Here is a 20,825-nt window from a genome sequence, read left to right as displayed (position 1 = left end):
AAGCGTGGATTCACAATGTTTAACATTTGAGCACCCAATTCTTGGTTTGTTTGTTTAATTGAGGATATCTTCTACCTTGTTTGTTGTAGCCTTGTCACCTAGTCCCCCCAGTGAGGATCTCCAGGATCTTCTGAAACGCTTACTTGACAAAAATCCAGATATGAGGTCAGACACAGACACAAAAACACAAGGCCTTTCTCAGACTGCTCCCTTGTCACTTCCACTCTGGTATGGAGTAAACTCTGTTCGACATCATGAATGAAGCTCCCTTGGTTAAGGTGGAGGGTTTAAAAAAACACTTTTTCTAACATTTCATAATTTCAAGTTGACTTGTATGAGATGGTTTGTTTTTCAGTCCCTGTAAACATGAAACACTTTACAGAAATAAACATATTAACTGCTTTAAAGAATTGACAGTTAGACCCTGATAGATACATATAAACTTTTGATTCGACATCAGTTTGATACTGTTATTTTTCATTTACTCTGATACATTTAACTTTGTGCGGGCGATAGCACAAAACATAAACCAACGGAGCGTCTCCCATGATGAACAATGGAAGGTATTACACCTGTTCATGAAGTCAGCATGAGGACTCAACAATGAAGGGTTTAACTACACATCCCTACTTTGCACTCTGCACTCCAAGGTTTTGGATGGCACTCAATGTAGCGGACCCTTCACAATAGCACACCAACATTGTGGAAATATGTCGAGGGAGGGTGGGTAGCTGTTTGAGAAAGGCCCACACAGACAAACCCTTTACAAGCCTAATCAAGTCTAACTGATACACTGATACATTTCAATTTTATTTCATGTAATCATCTTGAAATATTGGGTAGTGTCTTTAATCGCAACTTACAGGCATTCTTTGAGAGTTGTCTTTTTAAGACCATCAATTTTTCTTATGTTTATTGTAGAACGACTGCAGACATCTTCCTTAATTTGCATGCGAACAATGGTGTTGTTTCATTAGGTCTCAATTTTTACTTTTGTTAGGATGGGCTGGCTAGAGTTGTTAGAGCATCCTTTTTGGACCGAAGTAGTAATGGAAGAAATGCAGGATGACAAAGAGGAAGATGAGACAGAAGTGAATGAAAAAGAAGATCAGGAGAAAGACAATGGCTTTGAGGGTACTTGTTTGGTAAGCTCAAGGTGGGTCCATAAATAATTATTTGTCTTAAACTGACAGATTCTAAGGTGTATAATCTTTGGTTTGAACCAGCTGACAGAATGTATTTATTTCCTAAAGAAAAGTAATTCATACATCATTCATAAATAAATGTGGCGTGAGTTTTATTCAAGCTCGGTCTAACCTCTTTTAATCCCCTGGATGCAGTCTCTAATCTAAAATATCTTCTAATATGAAGCAGTAAAATTCAACAGCACATCATACAGTTATCAGAATTACAAAAAACACTTCAGATAATATGTTTCAGTTTTCTCTTAGTGTTTCTCTTTTTATTACCTCCACAGTCAAACACAGATCCTAGACTCTCTCACACCAGAAGACAAAGACCAGCTTGTTTACCACCGCTCGGCCATCCCCCAGCTAGTCCACAGGACCTCCAACAAACTGGTGCCACCACAGACAACAGCAACAACTCACAGACCTTCTGACAGAGAGACTGATCCCCAGCACAGTGTCAGACATACAACCTGTGGGGCCTTAAGGAACATCCAAGCAAAGGATAGGGAGGTGGGAAAGGAGTCAGAAGAAGAAGAGGAGGCTGAGACAGAAGATGATTCCAAGGCGCCTGCAAACCACCAGATGTGCCACACTCTGCAACCCAATAAATCTTTCACACTAGGTAACACATCACCTGGTGTAAAAGTTTGGTGATGTTATGTTTAGTGTAGTATATGGGGATTGTACACTTGGTTATGCATATTGGAATATCAAACCACTTTATACAGGGAGTTTTTTTTTTACATGTCCTCTTACCAAGAACCATCAAACCCACTCTTCATCAAACTGAAAACACTGAACTTTGAGAACCTGTCTTGGTTGACTTTAAAACTGTTCAGATCATGTGCAGAGTTAATATCACCTATCAAAAAGTATTCAAAGCTATTTCCATCAGAGGGAAAGTAAACACAAGCTCAGAAGAAATTTCTGTTAAAAAGGAAGCAGTAAGAAACTTCACTGATTATCAACAAAAGGACGAAGAAATTAAAATTTGTAAAATATTATGTTGGCTCAAACAAATTTTTAAATACAACATATTTAACAGATATAAAATGGAAGAGCAAAGAGAAGACTTGTAACATGATCTATACTGAGAAGCTTTGTGGGAAATGAAGCTTTTGTGGTCATCTGTATTCTTTGGTGATGTTGTGAAAGCCTAGGCTTTGAATTACTTGATTTAATATTATAGATAAAAGGGAAAGGGTAACATTAGTTCAAGAGAGGAGGGGAAGAAAGAAGAGGAAAAAAAACCTCTACGGATGCAGTAGTTTTCTGTCATAGATCTTTGTCTTTGCTTTATTATGATTTTGGGTTATCCCAATTTTCAAAAGATGTTCTAAATTAACAAAATACTACTACTACTACTACTACTACTAACGATGATCATAACAATAATAACAACACTGAAGATAATGACAGTAATCTTCTCTTTGATGAGAAACACGTTTTTCAACGTTATTTTTTTCTAGATTGAAAATTGCTGTTGTGCTACTCTTCAGCTTGCATGTTTCATACACATTTGTGGCCTTGACTAGCAGTGCATATGAGACATACAGACACTGGGAACAGCTGAGAAAAAGTTATCTAATCCTGTTGGAGAAGGGATTTGGGGCTTATTTATGCTGTGGAGGGTATTTTGGTGGCCAGCATCCATATGTCCCCCTTAGAGCGAAATGGTCATTCTATAATGTTGGTTGAACATTTTTGGTGGGAGTGATCTCCCCAGGGCGATTAAAACTATAACATGGCAAACACCCCACTAAGACATTTTCCCTATATAACTGTAAATATCAATCCTCAAAATTCTGATTTAGTATTGTTTGTTTTCCCTTCTTCAGATAAAGTATCAGAGCTCAGACCAAAGAGTGGAGTGGATGAGGACAACACTGAGGCCATTTTTCTGCTCAGGTATTCAGCCTGTTTACTTTGGGTAAATCTTTTAGCTAGTTTGTCAGGGTCATGAAAGATAATACCTGTTTTGAAACAGTACTTGTTCCTCTCGATAAGCAAATTGATGGTCTGTTAATTTCTCTTTTTGAAGAAGAATGTGAGTCTCAAAAGTGTTACAGACATACTGAATGTGGGACTTCATCCAAACCCATTTATTGGACTCACAAACACACAAATACTCTACCTTAAAGTGAACAATAAATTACAGGAAATGAAACTTGATTTTGAAATAAGTGCGAGGCTTCCATCATATTGGCACACCTAACCTGTGCCCATGCAAAGCTGCATTATAATCAGGCTAGTGTACATACATATCAACTACAGTCATGAGGAACTTACTGCATATTTTAATTCTGTCTTTTTTAAATTTTTTTTTCTCAAGCTCCCGAGCCAACTTGAGGAGAACGTGCAGTGTCTCAGACTCTCCAAGCCAGACCCCTGCACCCCAGGTCTCTGGCACGATTTATTCTCATCTGTAAAAGATATCCACAATAGAGAGGAGTGATTCATTCTTATTCAATATATGAGCAACTGGTTAATTGTGTGCAAACCAAAGTCACTTCTTTTTTTTTTTTTTTTTTTTAACTCAACAGGCTTAAATATATTTTTTTCAAGGTTTAACTTTGAAGGCATGTAACCCTTTGCTTCCATCTGCTGGAGTTACTGGTAAATGCTTCTGTCTTCTCCAGCTGACATTTATTCCTCTGCTGTTTTCTCTTCCTTCCCATCCCTTAGGCCAATCCTGGTATGGATGTCACATCCAAGCTGAAATCCCTTCTTCATACTGATGCTGACCTGACTGTTACACCAATAATGGACAACCCCAAGGTACTGAAATAAAGTGCTGACCGAAGCAGTATCAGATTGTGGACTAGAATACATAAAAAACAAACAATACAAAAAATTGATTCCAAGTGATTTGTCATTGTAAGGAAAGTGTTTGTGCACTGAAGTCAGTGACAGATGCTAACTATGAGGGCAATGCTACATTGTAACTTTTATGGAGATCAAAAGATTAATTTTCAGGCTCATTGTGTGACTTCTCTTTTTCGTTTGCCAGATTCTTAAAGGTTCCTCTGTGAAATTTGACCCCAAAAGCCTCTGTGTCCCAGCATATTCCGGTGTGTTAAATTTAATTTTCTTGTTTTCTTTTTTGTAGTCAATAGAAAATAATATTTGTATCTTATCAGACAGTGAAGAGGTTCCACGGAGTGTAACAACATGTCTGAAAAGCATTTCATGCAAGCAAGTGTCCTTTAAACCTGTTGTCCTGTTTCTATGTTCCTTTCTGTCACTTGTGTCGACATGAACAAGGAACAAGGAGTGAGATTTACAAAGTGCTGGGAGTGTCCTACAGGAAGATCTCTTAATTTGCTTTGCCTTTTTTAACACTGCTAGCCAACTTGTTTTTCTCAAAGTGGAGACAGCGGTGCATTAATTATGTCCATATCTGTTATTCACATGTGCTTTGACCTGTGTTAACACAGAAAATAAACACTCACTGGTGTCTAAAACTTGTCAATACAAAACACAGCTCTTCTGTTAATCCATTGTCATGACCACTAGATGTGATGTTTAATTACATGGGGAAATTTACAGGTCAAAGAAAGTAAATATTAACGGATGCAGTATAGACAGTGAGGGTTCAACACTGGGTGTTGTGAAGTGATATCTGACAATGGCATGCACTTGCATCACGGTGTAAGGTCTTAGGTCCCAGCTTGTTGTATGACTTTCTTCTCCCCTCTAGTTGAGAAGCTGAAGTCTCTAAGTGACAAAGAGTGGACAGTCTTCCTCCAGCAGCTCTGCTCATCTCTTGAAGACCAGAATCCCTCCGCTCCTATATCCTCAAAGGCCACTCGCTCTAAACTCAACCTACTGTGCTACCTCTGCTGTGTGGGTGGCCATGAAGCTGTCGCTAACAGGCTGATTAACTCAACATTGGTAGGGAATGTATTTTCCCTTAAGATCCCTGTTTAAAAATGTTTTTTGTTTTAACCATAGGATGGATCAATTCATCTTAAATCTTTAGAGAATATCCACATGAACTGGCAGAGTGGATGTTCTTGTTGTGTGAATACTATATCATAATTGAAACATTTCATAGATTTTTGTTTCTTTAATTTTCATGTAAAGTCAACAGTATAATTCATGACAGCTGATTGGTCCTGAAAGTAAATTTTGCCTCCTATATAAACATTTCAGTCATTTGTTTTTACCTGTCAGTAAAGACTTTCAACAGGAAGATGCAAAACACACCAGGTCGTTGCCACTGCTATCAGCTAGTCAGTAGTCAAGTGGGAGTCATTAGCCTGGTCAGTAATGCAGACAAACAGTCCTACAGAATTATTCATTGCAAAAAATGAAAATTTTTCTTTTGACTTTGAACAGAAAGAATTTGAAAACATGTAGCATACTTTTTCTCTAAAATGGACAAATTATCTCTATCTTATCGTAAGAAAACTCAAAGTTAGGGACATATATTTCTGATTAAATGTGGTTTAATAATACTTGTGTCCAGCCGACCCTGCCACTCACTGGAACTTAAATTCATATTAAAACAGTGCCTTACTACAGTTTTTTACAGGTTTTTATAATCAGAGAAAATGTAATCATGATTAAGCAGGTCAAAAAGAATCTGAAACCTGTTTTTCTTGTTTTATATAATTTTCTTTCAGTTTACAGTCTTAATCTTGTTCATCTTTCTTCTTTTTCTCTGTTTGCCACTCCCCTCCCTCTTTTATTCAGCTTCCAGTATTGACCCAGCAGTTACGGCAAGCTCCCAACTGGGATGTGTAAGTATTTTTTGTGTATATTTCATTATAAGCCAGGGAGGGGCATTGTGCTCCTTTAAAGTTTAGGATTTAGGGGCACCAGTTTAGCTTAGTTGATAGAGTAGGCACCCACACACTGAAGCTACAGTTCTCAATGCACTGGTCCTAGGATTCCTGGTACATGTTGTCCTCTACTCTTAGTTTCCTGTCTCTTTTCAGATGTCTTGTCCATTAGAGACAAAACGCCTTAAATAAATAAAGTTTAGGATTTAGGATAAGTGATATAAAATAGGTTTTTCAGAAGGCCCAATTTTGATATACAAACAAAACCAACACCAAGTTTTTATTTCACAAATATATACCTTTCTTCCAGGAGGAGCAAGGCTCTCAGAGTAATGGGTCTTCTTGCTCTGCACTGCAGCCAGCTTGGAGAAAGCAGTCCTATATCTGAGGTCTGGAACAAGCACACAAACATACACATATACAGTTTATACTAACAGCGCTATTACTTTTAGTTTATTTCATCTAATTTTTTTTTCTGCTGCAAGATCCCTTTTTGTTTTAATTCTTATGTCAGTCTTATTCAGTCTGGACTCGTATATCTAAGGAAAACATGAATCACTGTAAAATGTACTTAGCTTTTTATTGTCATTTAGTTATGGGCCAGAAATACATTAGAAGCAAAAAAAAAAACCCTGTCTAATGGGGAACTCTGCAGCCTTTGCTATCTTTTTAAGAACCTTCAACCTGCATTACCATTTTGCACCATGAGGGGGAAGTACATACAAGCAGAAGCCCACCACTTGCGTCTAACAAGTAAAATAAAAGTAAAAACATCTGTAAAACACAGTTACCAAGAGTTTAAATGTTAAGACTGTGTAAATGGTTGTTACTTTATTCAAAGGAAATCCTGAGTTGGTTAAGATGCAAATCTAGGGTTCTTTATAGTCTAGGTGTTGTGCACTCTGATTTTTGTGGTTATTCCTGCTGTTTAGAGGATAATCACCAGATGACATGTAGGCGGAAATATTTTTTCTCACCAGAGCGATGTGGAGTGGATAGCTTGACCCCTCCACTCTAACTCTGTAGTGCTAGTGTTCGCCAGTAGGTGGCATTAAATGCCCTAAGACAGCTCTTTTACTAGAGGCTCTTAAAACATCACCTTGCCTCTCTCTTATACACCCCCTTTTGGTAAATTCAGTTTTACATACATAGTTAATAGAAAGAGACCATCATGGGACCTTATTTGAAAAAGAAAAGTTTTTTAATTAATAAAAAAGACAAAGATTTTTTTGCCTGAATAAAGCCATAAATTGCCATTTATGGTTTTAATGAAATTAGAATATAACACTGAATGTGAAGAAAGTAGCAGTAAAACCGTTTTGTTGATGTAACACATAAGAAAGCTTGTGCAGTCAGCCCACATGCTTGCTCTACCTCACCCACAAACTCTTCAGCAGCTCACAGAATTGAACAGAAAACAGAAATAGACTTTGTGATTCTGCTCAAATCTGGTTGATATTTTTCCATTTTCATTCATTTTTTTTAAGGGAACATCCAAAGACTTGATACAAATGACAAAATTCAAAAACAACCAAAAAATCATTCTCACCCTAATGAAGACCATTTATATTTGATGTGGAATAAAGGTCTACCTGAAGAGCAGGTTCTTTGCCTCACTATATGAACTGAAATGTTTCGTGTGTTTACAACCATATATAGAACCCCAGCCTATGAGGATGCTGATATGAAAACAGGGAGTGTTTTTATGCTTAAAGCTAAAACTGCTTTCGTTTTTAGCATTCCAGTCAGATCGCTGTAATAATTGTAACTGAATAACATGATGAACTGGGAAGTATTAGGACTGGTGAGTTTATGCAGATGTTCCCGAACAGAGACACTCATGGGCAGTACAGATAACTGACTGAACCCAACTCAGCTACCACTCACATACTTTCAAACAGAGCGCTACTGAACTAATTCAGCACAAAAGCATTTGGTATGGAGGTAAGATGTGGAGCTTCTCTCGGTCATGTCTTTCTTCACCTTAATCATTTTCCCTGTTTCCCTCTCTTCTGTACCTTGTCTCTACCCTTTGTCTCTCTGTCTGCTCATTCACATCCCTTTAATCTGAATCAAATCCGTTCTCGCTGCAGGAGTTCTGATTCCACATCCGCTCCCATTCCTGGTTGTCTTAGCTTGTTCTGACACCTTACAGCTACTGAGTCGTCACGGCGATTTACAAAATGGCCGACACTGGCAGAGCAGTGGTTTTTCAGGGCGCTTGTTGTTAAAGACAAATGGCGGAACATTTTTTTCCGCTACCCTTCTTACATCCTGCTGCTACCGTAGGATGACAAATTGTTAAGAAAAGGACAAAGCTGTTCGTTTGTGCCGGTGTGTCTTTGTGTGTCTGCTTGTGTCTATGACTGTGTGAGTCTATCTATAGACTCAGCAGGGGTTCTCTCTTTCTGTGTTTTAAAGTGTGCATGGGCTTTTTCAGACGTGTTGCTGTGCTTCTCAGCAGGGGTCCTGGGTGTGTAGTTTTGGGTGTCTGAGATAGTGTATTTCCCTCTTTGAGTGTTTGCGTACATGCAGATGTCCAGCAAAACAACAAATACTTGTGTGTTTTCTTTCTCAGCAGGGGTTCTCCTGCTGCGGTCCTGCTGATTGGAGTGTCAGGGCTGGGCTTAGTTACTATGGTTACTGCTATATGCTTCAATCAACACCCCCCTCCCCAAAATCCATCATACACACACACATGCACTCCTGTCTGTCTCTGTTACTGTCACTTTTTCTTCCTTAAGTCTGTCTGTCTTTGTCCTTAACTCACTCTTTGTCCTGTCTCCAATAGAATTAAGAGAGAATAAAATTTTATGGGTTAATGTCACTAATTCGTGCTTTGTGCTTCTTCCTGCCTCACAGAGAAGCTGTGCTTTCAAAACCAGCTCAATATCATTTTCCCCTTCACTTATCATCCCTTATAAAGTTTTCTGTGGCTTTTACAGCGGTTTAGCTGGTAAATCTTTCACTGTGCGGGGTGTTTCATGGAGTCTTAATGCATTCTAAAGGCTCACAGCGATCTCGAGGAACACATTCAGGGAGCATTAGCTCCAGGATAGGAAGACACTACTTGGAGTATTTGCGACAATTTCATGTAGGGAAAATAAGAGCTAAAACACTACTCTTGAGAATTTATTTGACAAGTAATAAATTTGATTTGAAAAAATCCAAAGCATGCTTCTGGTTGTACCTAAAGTGCATCAGTATTTTCTGCTGAAGACATTTTCAGAGAATCCTACATGTCTCTTATCACTGTTTGATTCAGTCACATTTTATAAAATGAAACTTGTATTTTCTATAAGGATTTGAGCAGTGTGTTTGTTGCCCTTGTTTATCGATGAACTAACAATATGCTGGAGCTGAGTATTTTTCACAGCAACTATGTATCAGCATCAGGCTGAAGAGGCCACAGTATGATACACATGGTGATACGCATTGATTTTGGATAACAGGCTTACCCTGATAAAAATGTCCCACACATTGTGGAAGATAACAGCAAATACATAGTTTTAAGGATCCTACAACTTAAAACACTTAAATTCAAGTCCTTAGATATCCAAAAAGAATTTAAAAGTATCTTATTTATAATCCTTGAGCTATTGATGAATGCAATTTAAATAATATAACATTTCCTAAGCTTGAAAAGGCCATCTCTGTTGTCTCTTTTGCTTTTGTTTTTGATACAGTAATATTCTCATAACACTTGACTATAAGCTAACTTGTATTTGCGAGAATGTCTTGTTGCTTTACATGTGCATTCAGTGTTGGTCCTGCAGTTTTTTAATGAACAAACAAGCAGGGATTATACAGTATTACTCACTCCTTAATCAGCTGCATGAAGTCTTTGTCATGCTGCATGTTTAAAGTCTTCAAGCAATGCATGAAAATGTGATCTTCTGATTTCTGTTTAAAAGTTGAAGGAAATTTGACTTTACAGCATCATCCAGTGCAGTTTGAGACTGCACAAACTGGCCCATTGTAGCAGGCCCATCTGCTGTAACTAACTGCTAATTAGGATGGCGTCTCTTGTCATGTGTAGATGGATGTTGGTTGTGTTGCTGCAGTATTTTACTTTGTTTGTGCATATCTTGCATATTTCATTACTCATGCTCAACTTTTGGTGTTTGAAGAAACCCAAAATCATCCAGTATCTTTGCTTTATAGTCTTGCTGGCAGTGGTTAGACTTTATCATCCCAATTTTTTTTTGTTTTGACCTGAAGCATGTGCTCCTTCTTGCAGTTTACTATTTATTCTATAACAACTGTATTGATGCATGTATTGGCATAGACTACTTGATTTATTTGAGTGCAGGCTGACAATATGCCGCATCTACAGTGTCGCTATACAACTATCTGTAATGAGTTACCATGAACATAAAAAAGAAAAATTCAAATTCCATTGGAAAGCAGGGTGCTTAGGGATATTAGGGTTACTCCTAACAGTAATGCTTTGAGACTGCTTTGTACAGTCGTGCTCTCTCTCTCTCACCTTTGCAGAGACCAAGGTTATCATAGTTTTTTAAAACTAAAAATAAATTTAAAAAAAAGTTAAACAATTGTAGTTACCTGAAACTAGAGTTAAACAAGGCTTTACAACAAGTAAATTTCGTCTGTTTCCAAAAGTATGATGGAATAGAGTCAGGGACAAAATTTCCTCAGATTTATCCTAGTCTTTGACACAAGCATGCTGACTGACACATTCTTTATAGTTTGCCACGCAGGCACAGTAATTTACATTTTGGATGAGCTGTTTATTGCAGAAGTTAGAAATTTGTTTGTTTGATTTTTAAACAGTATCCTTTAATACTTTTTTTTAAAACTTAGACTCCAGGGCACTGACTTCTGGACTTATGTTGGAGTGGCATTGAGTTGCTTTGCACACATTAATGAATAGCATAAATTCACATGATCTTCATGTCCAGTAATCATACCTATTTCTAATGTTAAAGTTAATATGTTTGGACACCCATCCTTTTCCCCATTTACTGGTCAAGGCTTCACTCAATGGTAGTTTAAGATCTTAAGTTGCATTCAGATATATAATTTGGATAATTTAAACAGGGAATGAAGAGTAGCGTATTTGAATATAATTAAAAATTGAGGGATTTTACTTTTTTTTGTTTTAGCACTTGTGGGTCTTGCCCTTGACAAGTGTCCTATATTACTGAAAGCTAAAAGAAATACTTATACTAGTTACAGTTAAACAAGAACAAAAAAATTCCTATAAAAAACTAAACAATTGATCAGGTAGTAAAAACTAAATCAAAAAAATAACTACATTTAAAAAATAAACAATAAAAATTAAACAAATAGAAATCTAAAATTACCACAACCTTTGCAGAGACAAGTGTTGTATTAGGTTAAGGTCATTGATTTAAATTTTTATTGGAGCTATAAACCCCCCAGCCTGCACTTAGAAATCATTCTTTAATAATCTGATCTTCTTTAGGGTTAACATAAAACAGAAACTACTCCATGGGATTATTCGTACGTGCCTTATTTGTGTTTGAGAACAACCTCTGTGATTTGGGTTGGGATGTCTTTTTATTCCCTATGCCACTAATGCTGTTTATGGATGTTAATTAAGTGCACATGTTAATATCAATTGTGTGCATTCATATGCATTATCTGAGCTGAGCTGTTGATGCTGAGATAATGATAATGTGTGTGTTGCTGTGTGTTTGTGTAGTGGTGAAGTGTAGCTTTTTTGACTCTGGCTCTGTACACAGGGCTTCCTTTCAGCTGCCTCTGCGTGAGAGCAGCTGCATGACCAGCTCCAGTGGGAGAGAAGAATGCAGATTAATCATGTTTGCAAGAGGCCAGTAATCGAAAGGAGCATCTACAGCTCATGTGTATGCCTATAGTTGTGGTTCAGGCAAGGTCAACTCAAAAGTGTAGGCTTCTAAAGGTTCTCAATGTGTCCTGACAACAATGTTCAGACCTGCCCATGACTTCAGTGCCAAGCTAGTGCCTCCATATGCTCATTGATAGCTCAGCAGGCGGTTTTACCATGGGCAGAAATAACAGGAAGGTATCACTTCTGGCCAAGGGGAGATATGTAAAGAGAGGACACAAAAACAGACCATTGCCACTTCTCTCTATGAGAAAGAGAGACACAGAAGGTGAGACAGAAGAGAGTATGTGATACATACATAGAGGGCAGTTCAAAGTAAAGTAGAAAGAGAAAAGACAGAAAAAGAACAATAGGAAGGGGAAAGCGATAGCAAGAACAGAGAGCAGTGGAAAAAGAAAAAGTGATGAGGGAGAGATGGAGGAGAGAGGCAGAACTTGCATCAGATCACAGAGGGGGGAAGCTGGCAGTAATGCTAATGCCAGGAAGCAGCCAGCCAGGAAGCCTGTCTCTGCATATACTTAACTGTGTGTGTTTGTGTATGGGAGTGAGGTGTGCATATCTGGGAGTGATTGCATGAGTTTGTTTACCTGTGTTTGCATCGTTATATTGCTCAGAATATACCTGTATGTTTTAAATACAAGTATGTGTCTCCATTATAATATGTTGTGTGTGTTTGCATTTTAGTGGTTGTCAGTGAGATTTTTATCACAGCTGCCCAGTGTTTTTCTGTATATAATTTCTTTCTACGTCGTTCAAACCATTCTAGGACAGGTCGTCCTTTTCTTTACATCTTTCGCTCTCCATTTATCTGTTTGACTCTTTAAGTACATTCACCCTTTCTTTTCATTTATTTAACTTCCTTTCCCTTTACTCCCCCCTTTTAACTTTCTTCTTTTGCCCTTAAACGATTGAAGTTGCTCACTTTTTTGATCATAGACTAAAAGTTTATACCATAAGGTAATCTCAACAAGCGAGATTTTATACACAGAATATCTTCTTGATTCTTGATGAAAAGTTGGGAAGTAATAAAATAGCTCAAAGTTAAAACAAAATCGTCAGAGAGCATACGAAGACACACTGAAGCAAGCATAACCCAACAAAAAAAAGCTCATAAAATGGAAATAGACCAGACATAGTGAAGAGGAACTTTCCTAATCGGAGCAGTCATAGACTCTCAGCTATTTAAAGAGCACACATTTTCATTCATTCTGTTTTAAAGGTGTAATGATACAGAGAAGGTCATCCAAAGTTTATTATTCACTTGAAGTGCTGTTTGCTTTTTGATGTGTTTCATAGATACAATATAAACTTAAAACAAAAAGTAAGGCAATTTGTGTTTGGTACATTATTTCTTCGTTGTAACAATGCTTCTTGGTAATAAATCTTATACCGTTGGAAAGCCTGTTTATTACCTTTTTAAATGATACCACATTTGTAAGGATCATGCATTTGTGGGATGAGCAGCAGAGCTGAGTATGTGGGTTGCACCCATGAAAAATGTGCCATATCTTCTCTGCCAGTGCCAAACAGCTTATTTTGCTGTTGCTATTGACTCTTGTTTTGAGCTTCTGGTACTCCCAGGTGCTGCCAATCAGGTGCCTGATTGGCAGCACCTGTGAGCATGGGTCCTGCTACAGTGGTCAGTAGATGTCTGCTTCAAGAAGCGGCATGCCACGTTTGACTGATCTGGGTAGGGCCCGTTGGCAACATCAAGCTGGTGTTCCACAAAACCAAGTTGCGGCATTGTTTGGAGTGATCCCTAGTACCATCTCCAAACTGAAGGCCAAGTTCCATATAACGGGGAATGTCAGAGACAGGCCATGAAGTGGGCGTCCCAAGAAGACAACACCCCAAGAATACTGTTTTTTCACCCTGTCAGCAAGAACTCTATCCTCCAAGATGACAACACTCGCCCCCACAGAGCGGGGTTTATCAGAGACTACCTCCAGAATTTGGGAGTGGAGAGGATGGAATGGCCTGCCAGCAGTCCTGACTTTAACCCCATTGAACACTTGAGGGATCAGCTAGGGTGTGCTGTTCGTGCCAGAGTGACCAATACAACCACGTTGGCTGACTTGCGACAAATGCTGGTTGAAGAATGGGATGCCATCCCACAGCAGTGTGTGACCAGGCTGGTGACCAGCATGAGGAGGAGGAGCCAGGCTGTGGTGGCTGTGTATGGTTCTTCCACACACTACCGAGGCTCCTGGTTGTTAAAGGAATACATTGTTAAACTGTCAAAATGTCTTGTTTCTTAAAACTTCAATCATCCAATCCACAAAAAACCAAACAAGAGTCAATGGCAGAATCAGCTGTTTGGCATTGGCAGAGAAGATTTGGGACATTTTTCATGGGCGCAACCCACATACTTAGCTCTGCTGCTCATCCCACAAATGCATGATCCTTACAAATGTGGCACCATTTAAAAGGGTAACAAACAGGCTTTCAGAAGGTATAAGATCTATTACCAAGAAGCATTGTAACAACAAAGAAATAATGTACCAAACACAGATTGCCTAACTTTTTGTTTTAAGGTTATTTCTCCTGTAATGAAATGCAACAACCAAAACATAAGCTACTTCTAATTAATTTAAGCTAGAGTAGACAGCATAAATAAGGAAATAAACTTTATTTATATAGGACTTTTCATAGACAAAAGTCACAAAGTGCTTTACAAAGATATAATATTCAGCGAATAAAAAAGTGATGATAATAAAATCACATGACCACAATAGTAATAACAACAACAGAATAAGAGCAATACAATTTAAACAGTTCATAAGAATATGTGATTCCTTCATTGTCAAGCATAGACATGTTAGTGGACATTTATTGTATCTAATAAGTTTCAATTATCTTCCATATATTTATCTATATTTTGAAATCACAATACTGAGTTTAGTTTTATGTTAATGACACCTTCTTTGAGAGCTGTGAACTCTGGGGAAGTTTGCTGATTTGGCTGAAAATTTTAGATCAATTGAGTATCTAGATTCTACTGTTATTTCTTTATTTAATTATGTATTTTTTCATTGATGTCTTCTATAAATGGTTTAAAAATGGCTGCCATGATTTAACATAATCTCTCTTTCCAGGTTGTGTCCACAATAACGGATCTGCTGAGGGAGAACCTGCGGAACAGTAGAGTGAAACAGTTCCTGCTGCCGCCACTAGGGGAGTTCCTCTACCTCATTGCCTCTCAGGTACCATCTGCATAATATAATAAATAATATACAATAATAACAATATAAAGAGACTGTAAGGCTTCTGCAGTTTATGATCCAAACTTATCCTATGCAATCCATGGAAAATTTTTAACAGCCCAGTATTCTGTAGCAATTATTAACAAGTTCATCTATTGTGACAGGGTTTCTAAATGTATCTCCGAGCGTTTTACCCCTTGTGTTTATTACCTGCACCAAGGAGGTTATGTGATCGGCAGGGTCTGTTTGTTAGTTTGTTAGCAACATAACTCAAAAAGTCATGGACAGATTTTGATGAAATTTTCAGGAAATGTCAGAAATGGCATAAAGAAGAACTGATTAGATTTTGGGAGTGATCCGGATCACTGTCTGGATCCAGGAATTTTTTTGAAGGATTCTTCACTATTGGGAGATAGGGCTAATGGCAGATGTCTGCGCTCTCCGAGGGCTTTTCGAGTCAGAATAAGGTTTTGGAATTTGGTATTTTGCTTTGAAAGTCACAGTAAGATGGGGTTTGCTAAATCTGTAGAAAGTTTGTTAAAATTTTAAGTCCATATTGCAGCCAAAAAATCTTCTTTTTGTGTGCCCTCAGAAGATCAGTCACTCATATTTATGGGTAATATTATGCAATATGGTAAAAAAACTAGCGCTTTGTTTTTTTCCAGGGGAAGTAAGCAGGACTTGGGGAAGATTTTTTCATTGCTGTATTTGGCGTAGCTCTGTTCATGGGTGAGAGTGTTACAGAAGAAGAATAGCTGGCAGAGGCAGAGGTCTGTGTGCAATGTTCACACACTTCCTGTTACTGATTGGCTTGAATTGTGTTGTGTGGCTCCATGAACCACAATGTTTGATTCCTATTTACAGATTCAAGGCTGTTAGCTAACACCAGATTGTGTTTATGTACACACACAGGAAAGAGGGACTGCTATAGGAAATATTTACAAGATTTTAGCAAACCACACATAAAATCAGTGGGAAAATCAGATTTCTGGGCCTTTCTTTTCTTCTTCCTTTTGTAAAAGATTTATTTTGGAGCTTTACATATGCCTTTATTTGAGCGAAAGGAGACACAGTTTGGATTCAAACCCACTCTGCTCAATTTTAGGACCACAGCCTCTGTGCATGGGACCCGCATGTATGGACAGCAAACTTATTGCCAGGCTACAGACCCCCTCGTGACAACTGTTTTCTATCAAGCATTTAAAAAGGCTGACTAAACCCCGGAGTTCTGGCGGAAGTTCATCTACCCTTGAAATAAAAAAAAGGAGCCTGAAGAACACCTTTAGAATATTTTACAACTAAAGGATGCATTTAAATGAAACAGCCAACTAAAAGTTCATTGTTGCTTGGCATTTGTAAACACAAACAGATCCAGACGGAGCTTAATAGAGTGGAACTTAGGCCCTGTTTACAGCGGTTTCAGGTGAAAACGCAAAACTTTTGTTGCATTTTGGCTGTCTCTCTACAGGAGAACAGTGTTTTGGATGCCTGAAAACTAGGGATGCACAATAATTATTAGCACCAATAAATTATTGGCTGATATTGCACATATTTTACATATTTTTATTATCCCCATAATAAAATATAAACCGATAAAATCCACTGATAATAAAGGCGTTTGTTCTCTTTCTAACAAAACTACACATTCCGAAACAGTAGGTGGCGCTGCGGTACATGACCTGCTGTTAAACACCAGAGAAGAAGAAGCAGCAGCATTATCGCTAAGAGGCTAAAAAAACGGTGGAATTATTCGGTGTTTATGGGGAGGATAACACGACAGTGTTTGTAAAATTTGCCCCTCAAAGATCCCAAAGAGAGGAAATAAGTCCTTACACAAGAAGTTTAACACAACAGATCTTATAAATCACTTAAAAGTCTTCATCCTAACGATGTTGAAATGAAGCGGCAGTAGCCGTGGGCATTAGGACCAAGCCAGAGCTAGGCAGAGTGTTGATTCAGCAGGCATCTGTAACCGCCGAAAGTTTGCTAGAGCCAAAAGGTTAATTTCAAGGGAAGACGTCTGTCAGTTGTTTGTGTATGATTTACTTTGGTACACAAATGTTTAACTAAAAAAATAACAGTTGTAAAGTCAGAATAGTTCTTCGTTTTTTGATGTAAACAGGAGTGATGTCAGTTAGAATTCACTATAGAGGTCTTTGGTCACTACATATTAACCCCCTTCTTACCCACAGATGTGCATGAATACATCAAACAAACTTCTTTTTTTAAATCAACAATTGAGAAAAAATTATCGGTTCTTATCGGTTATCGAGCATCAGGAGTAGAAAATTATCATTTATCAGTACCTGTTCAAAAAAATACTTATCATGCATCACTACTGAGAACAGAACAATTTGGAAATGAGTCCCAGAGTGAAAGTTTGAGCTTTTAAAGCATAAACATGAATATTTACTGGGTGACTTGGTTCTAAAATGGCTGATGATGTCAGATGGTACCAGCTCAGCTAATAGAAAAATTCAGCTGGCGTAATCTGGTTTCAATCTGTAGAGGGCAGTCACTATGCACATTTCTTACAAAAAATGTAAGATTTCAAACTTTGTGCTCACATATTGAGGGTCAGATGGTAAATGCTCTACAGCACCAGTAAATGCCAACATACAGCTCTGCAAAAATTAAGAGACCGCTGCAAAATTATCACTTTCTCTGATTTTACTATTTATGTGTATGTAGAGTAGAATAAACAGTGTTGCTTTATTCTGTGAACTATTGACAACATTTCTCCAAAATTCCAAATAAAAATATTGTCATTTAGAGTATTTATTTGCATAAAATGAAAATTGGTCAAAATAACAAAAAGATGCAGCGTTTGCAGACCTCCAAAAATGCAAAGAAACCAAGTTCATATTCAAGAAGATTTCAGAAATCAATATTTGGTGGAATAACCTGTTTTTCAACCACAGCTTTTATGTGTTGTGGCATGCTCTCCACCAGTCTTTCACATTGCTGTTAGGTGACTTTATGCCTCTCCTGATGCAAAAATTAAGGAGCTCAGCTTTGTTTGATGCTTGTGACCATCCTTCTTCCTCTTGATCACATTCCAGAGGTTTTCAGTGGGGTTCAGATCTGGAGATTGGGCTGGCCATGACAGGGTCTTGATCTGGTGGTCCTTCATCCACAGCTTGATTGACTTAACTGTGTGGCATGGAGCATTGTCCTGCTGGAACAGCCAGTCCTCAGAGTTGTGGAGCAATGTCAGAGCAGAGGGAAGAAAGTTTTCTTCCAGGATAACCTTGTACGTGGCTTGATTCATGCGTCCTTCGCAAAGACAAATCTGCACAATTCCAACCTTGCTGAAGCACCCCCAGATCATCACTGACCCTTCCCCAACTTTCACAGTGGGTACGAGACACTGTGGCTTGTAGGCCTCTCCAAGTCTCCATTTAACCATTAGACGACCAGGTGCTGAGCAAAGCTGAAAATTGGACTCATCAGAGAAGATGGCCTTACTCCATTCCTCTATGGTCCAGTCCTTATGGTCTTTTACAAACCTCAGCCTGGCTCTTCTTTGCTTTTTGTTGATGAAGGGCTTTTTTCTAGCTTTACATGACTTGAGCCCTGCCCCTTGGAGCCTGTTCCACACTGTTCTCCCCATACAGTTCACTGAAGTTACCGTTTGCCATTCTTTTTGTAGGTCACTTGATGTCATCCAACGGTTGCTGAGTGACATTTGAATTCGGTGACCGTCATCCTGGTCACTGGAAAGTCATTTTTGCCCTCTGCCGGTCTGTAGCTTTGTTGTCCCTAGTGTCTGCTGCTTGACCTTGTTCTGATGAACCACCTTCTTAGAAATTTAAGGAGGGAAGCAACCTGACACTCACTGTAACCCTCTGCCAGTAAAGCCAGAATTGAACACTTTTCTTTTCAGCTGTTTTGGCATGGTTGATAGTTATTTTTTAAAATTCCATTTACTTTTGAGGTACTACTAGCACTGTTTTGTACCATCCAGCTGGTCCTATTGCAAGAGGATAGTGATGACCACAGCAGTGGTTTTTATACTTTACCTCATTAGACAGTATTCAGTTCAGGTGATCACCAGTCCAGGGTGTACCCCACCTCTTGCCCAATGACAGCTGGGATAGGCTCCAGCCCCCGCAAACCCTCACAGGATAAGTGATATAGAAAATGGATGGATGGATGGAGAAGGCTGTGACACAAGACACAACAACCAGTGCTCTGGAGTAATTTAGCTGACATTTGCTACCATACCTGTAATTAAAAGACAAATTAGTTAGTTGATTAAATGTTATCATCATTAGAATATACTTTCATGCTTATAATCAATATCTGAAAAAAATCATGGCTCTCTAACTGTTGTTCTCTTTGGTTTTACTGAGCAAATTATGCATAAACCACATTTAAACCACCCATAGCCCTGTACTTAAAACATTTACACCTTACAGGGCCATTAGAAGATACTAAAGATAACTTTTTTTTTTTACTATGCATGTAAATTCTCAGAAGAATTTTCTTTCCCTGCCTCTGAATTAATGAGGAATGACTGCTTTCTTTAGGGGTAATGAGTCAAAAAGAATTTAGCACAAAACTTATGTAAGATGCATGAAAGATCAAGACATTTTCCTATCACTACAGAGAGAACGACAAGTCTAGAGTAAAATGAACAGACCTGGGTGCCTTGCCATTAGGTAATGGTGTTTAAATTAACATGCTAACTAAATTGAATTGAAAGTGAATTGACCCCTAGACCTGAAAATTACAGGAGAGAAAGAGTGGAGGAGCCCTCGTTTGACTTCATTAGAAAAGGTGATCCCAATTTATTTCTGTTAACCTCAATCTAGCCAGCCGAGAAGATGAAGCATAAGATTTTATTTACACCACTGATGGATAACCTTCAAAAATCAATCACCTTGCCTGATTACACTTATTACTCTCCTGAAGCCATGGAAAATCTCATCAGTGTCCTGGAGAAGCTCTTAATAAATTGACTTTTCAGCTCCTGCACAAGTGAGTGCTTTTCCTCCAAGGCTAGAGTGTTCTTAACAAAAAAATAACATGGTAATTAGTTGATTTTTTCCCCCCCTTGGAGACGACAATTTTTGTTTAACAGCATAAGTATAAATGTTTGTCAGCTGATCACAGTAGCAACATCAAAAACAAAAAACATTCCTTTCTTTCCCTTATGCTATATGCGCAGGCCAAAGATTACATGCCCCATTGGCACTGTGGAAGTGGAGTGATTTTTAATGTCTTTGAAATTCTATAAAGACAAAGTATGGCCCAACGTATTTCTACAGGTAGAAGACCACTCAAAAGCTCTGGTCCTTCCTTGCTATCCTGTCTATGCACAGATCACTGTGTGTACTTACGTAGCTAACCAGTAGGACTCAGACACTAATAATTTTCTACACAAAACAGTCTTTCTCAGCCCGCCCCCCCATATTAATGGTGTTTCCACATCTTAACAATTGTTACCAGTGACCTCAATGTATTATTCGTTATGCTGTGTAAATGTGCCACTGCTAGGACTCTATACAATCTCTATATCTACTGATTTCTTGTTGTTCTTGTGTAGATGACAACTAGAGGTGCAGCCTTTCCATTTTTGTTGCCTTATCCTGATTTGTCATTTTCTCCTGATCTGTCCTGCCCACACCAATTTTAGCTATTTTTGTTCCTTTAAAAAACTGTTATAGACATAAAAAGGATAAAAAAAAAAACAACATTTTCTATTACGGATGTCTGATTTTATTTTTATGACAAAATCAGTCACATGACCGTGATGGAGAGTGAGAAAGTGTGAGAGGGAGAGAGA

At 38.2% G+C, this 20,825-nt stretch overlaps 1 protein-coding gene across 2 annotated transcripts in view; it reads left to right on the top strand.

Annotated features, from left to right (window-relative positions):
* Window positions 1-20,825, top strand: part of ulk4 (unc-51 like kinase 4) — a 129,240-nt gene that overhangs the window by 3,373 nt on the left and 105,042 nt on the right. For both annotated transcript variants that reach the window (XM_041792526.1, XM_041792525.1), the window contains exons 8-18: window positions 90-165; window positions 1,001-1,156; window positions 1,478-1,812; window positions 3,029-3,098; window positions 3,523-3,589; window positions 3,876-3,968; window positions 4,201-4,261; window positions 4,891-5,084; window positions 5,889-5,935; window positions 6,288-6,366; window positions 14,927-15,034. In XM_041792526.1, the coding sequence (XP_041648460.1) occupies window positions 90-165; window positions 1,001-1,156; window positions 1,478-1,812; window positions 3,029-3,098; window positions 3,523-3,589; window positions 3,876-3,968; window positions 4,201-4,261; window positions 4,891-5,084; window positions 5,889-5,935; window positions 6,288-6,366; window positions 14,927-15,034 (1,286 nt within the window). The remainder of the gene's footprint in view (window positions 1-89; window positions 166-1,000; window positions 1,157-1,477; window positions 1,813-3,028; window positions 3,099-3,522; window positions 3,590-3,875; window positions 3,969-4,200; window positions 4,262-4,890; window positions 5,085-5,888; window positions 5,936-6,287; window positions 6,367-14,926; window positions 15,035-20,825) is intronic.

The sequence above is a fragment of the Cheilinus undulatus genome, linkage group 8 (genome assembly GCF_018320785.1).
Source record: "Cheilinus undulatus linkage group 8, ASM1832078v1, whole genome shotgun sequence".
NCBI lineage: Eukaryota > Metazoa > Chordata > Actinopteri > Labriformes > Labridae > Cheilinus > Cheilinus undulatus.
The sequence above is the reverse complement of the archived record's forward strand: the minus strand, read 5'-3'. Positions and strand labels throughout refer to the sequence as shown.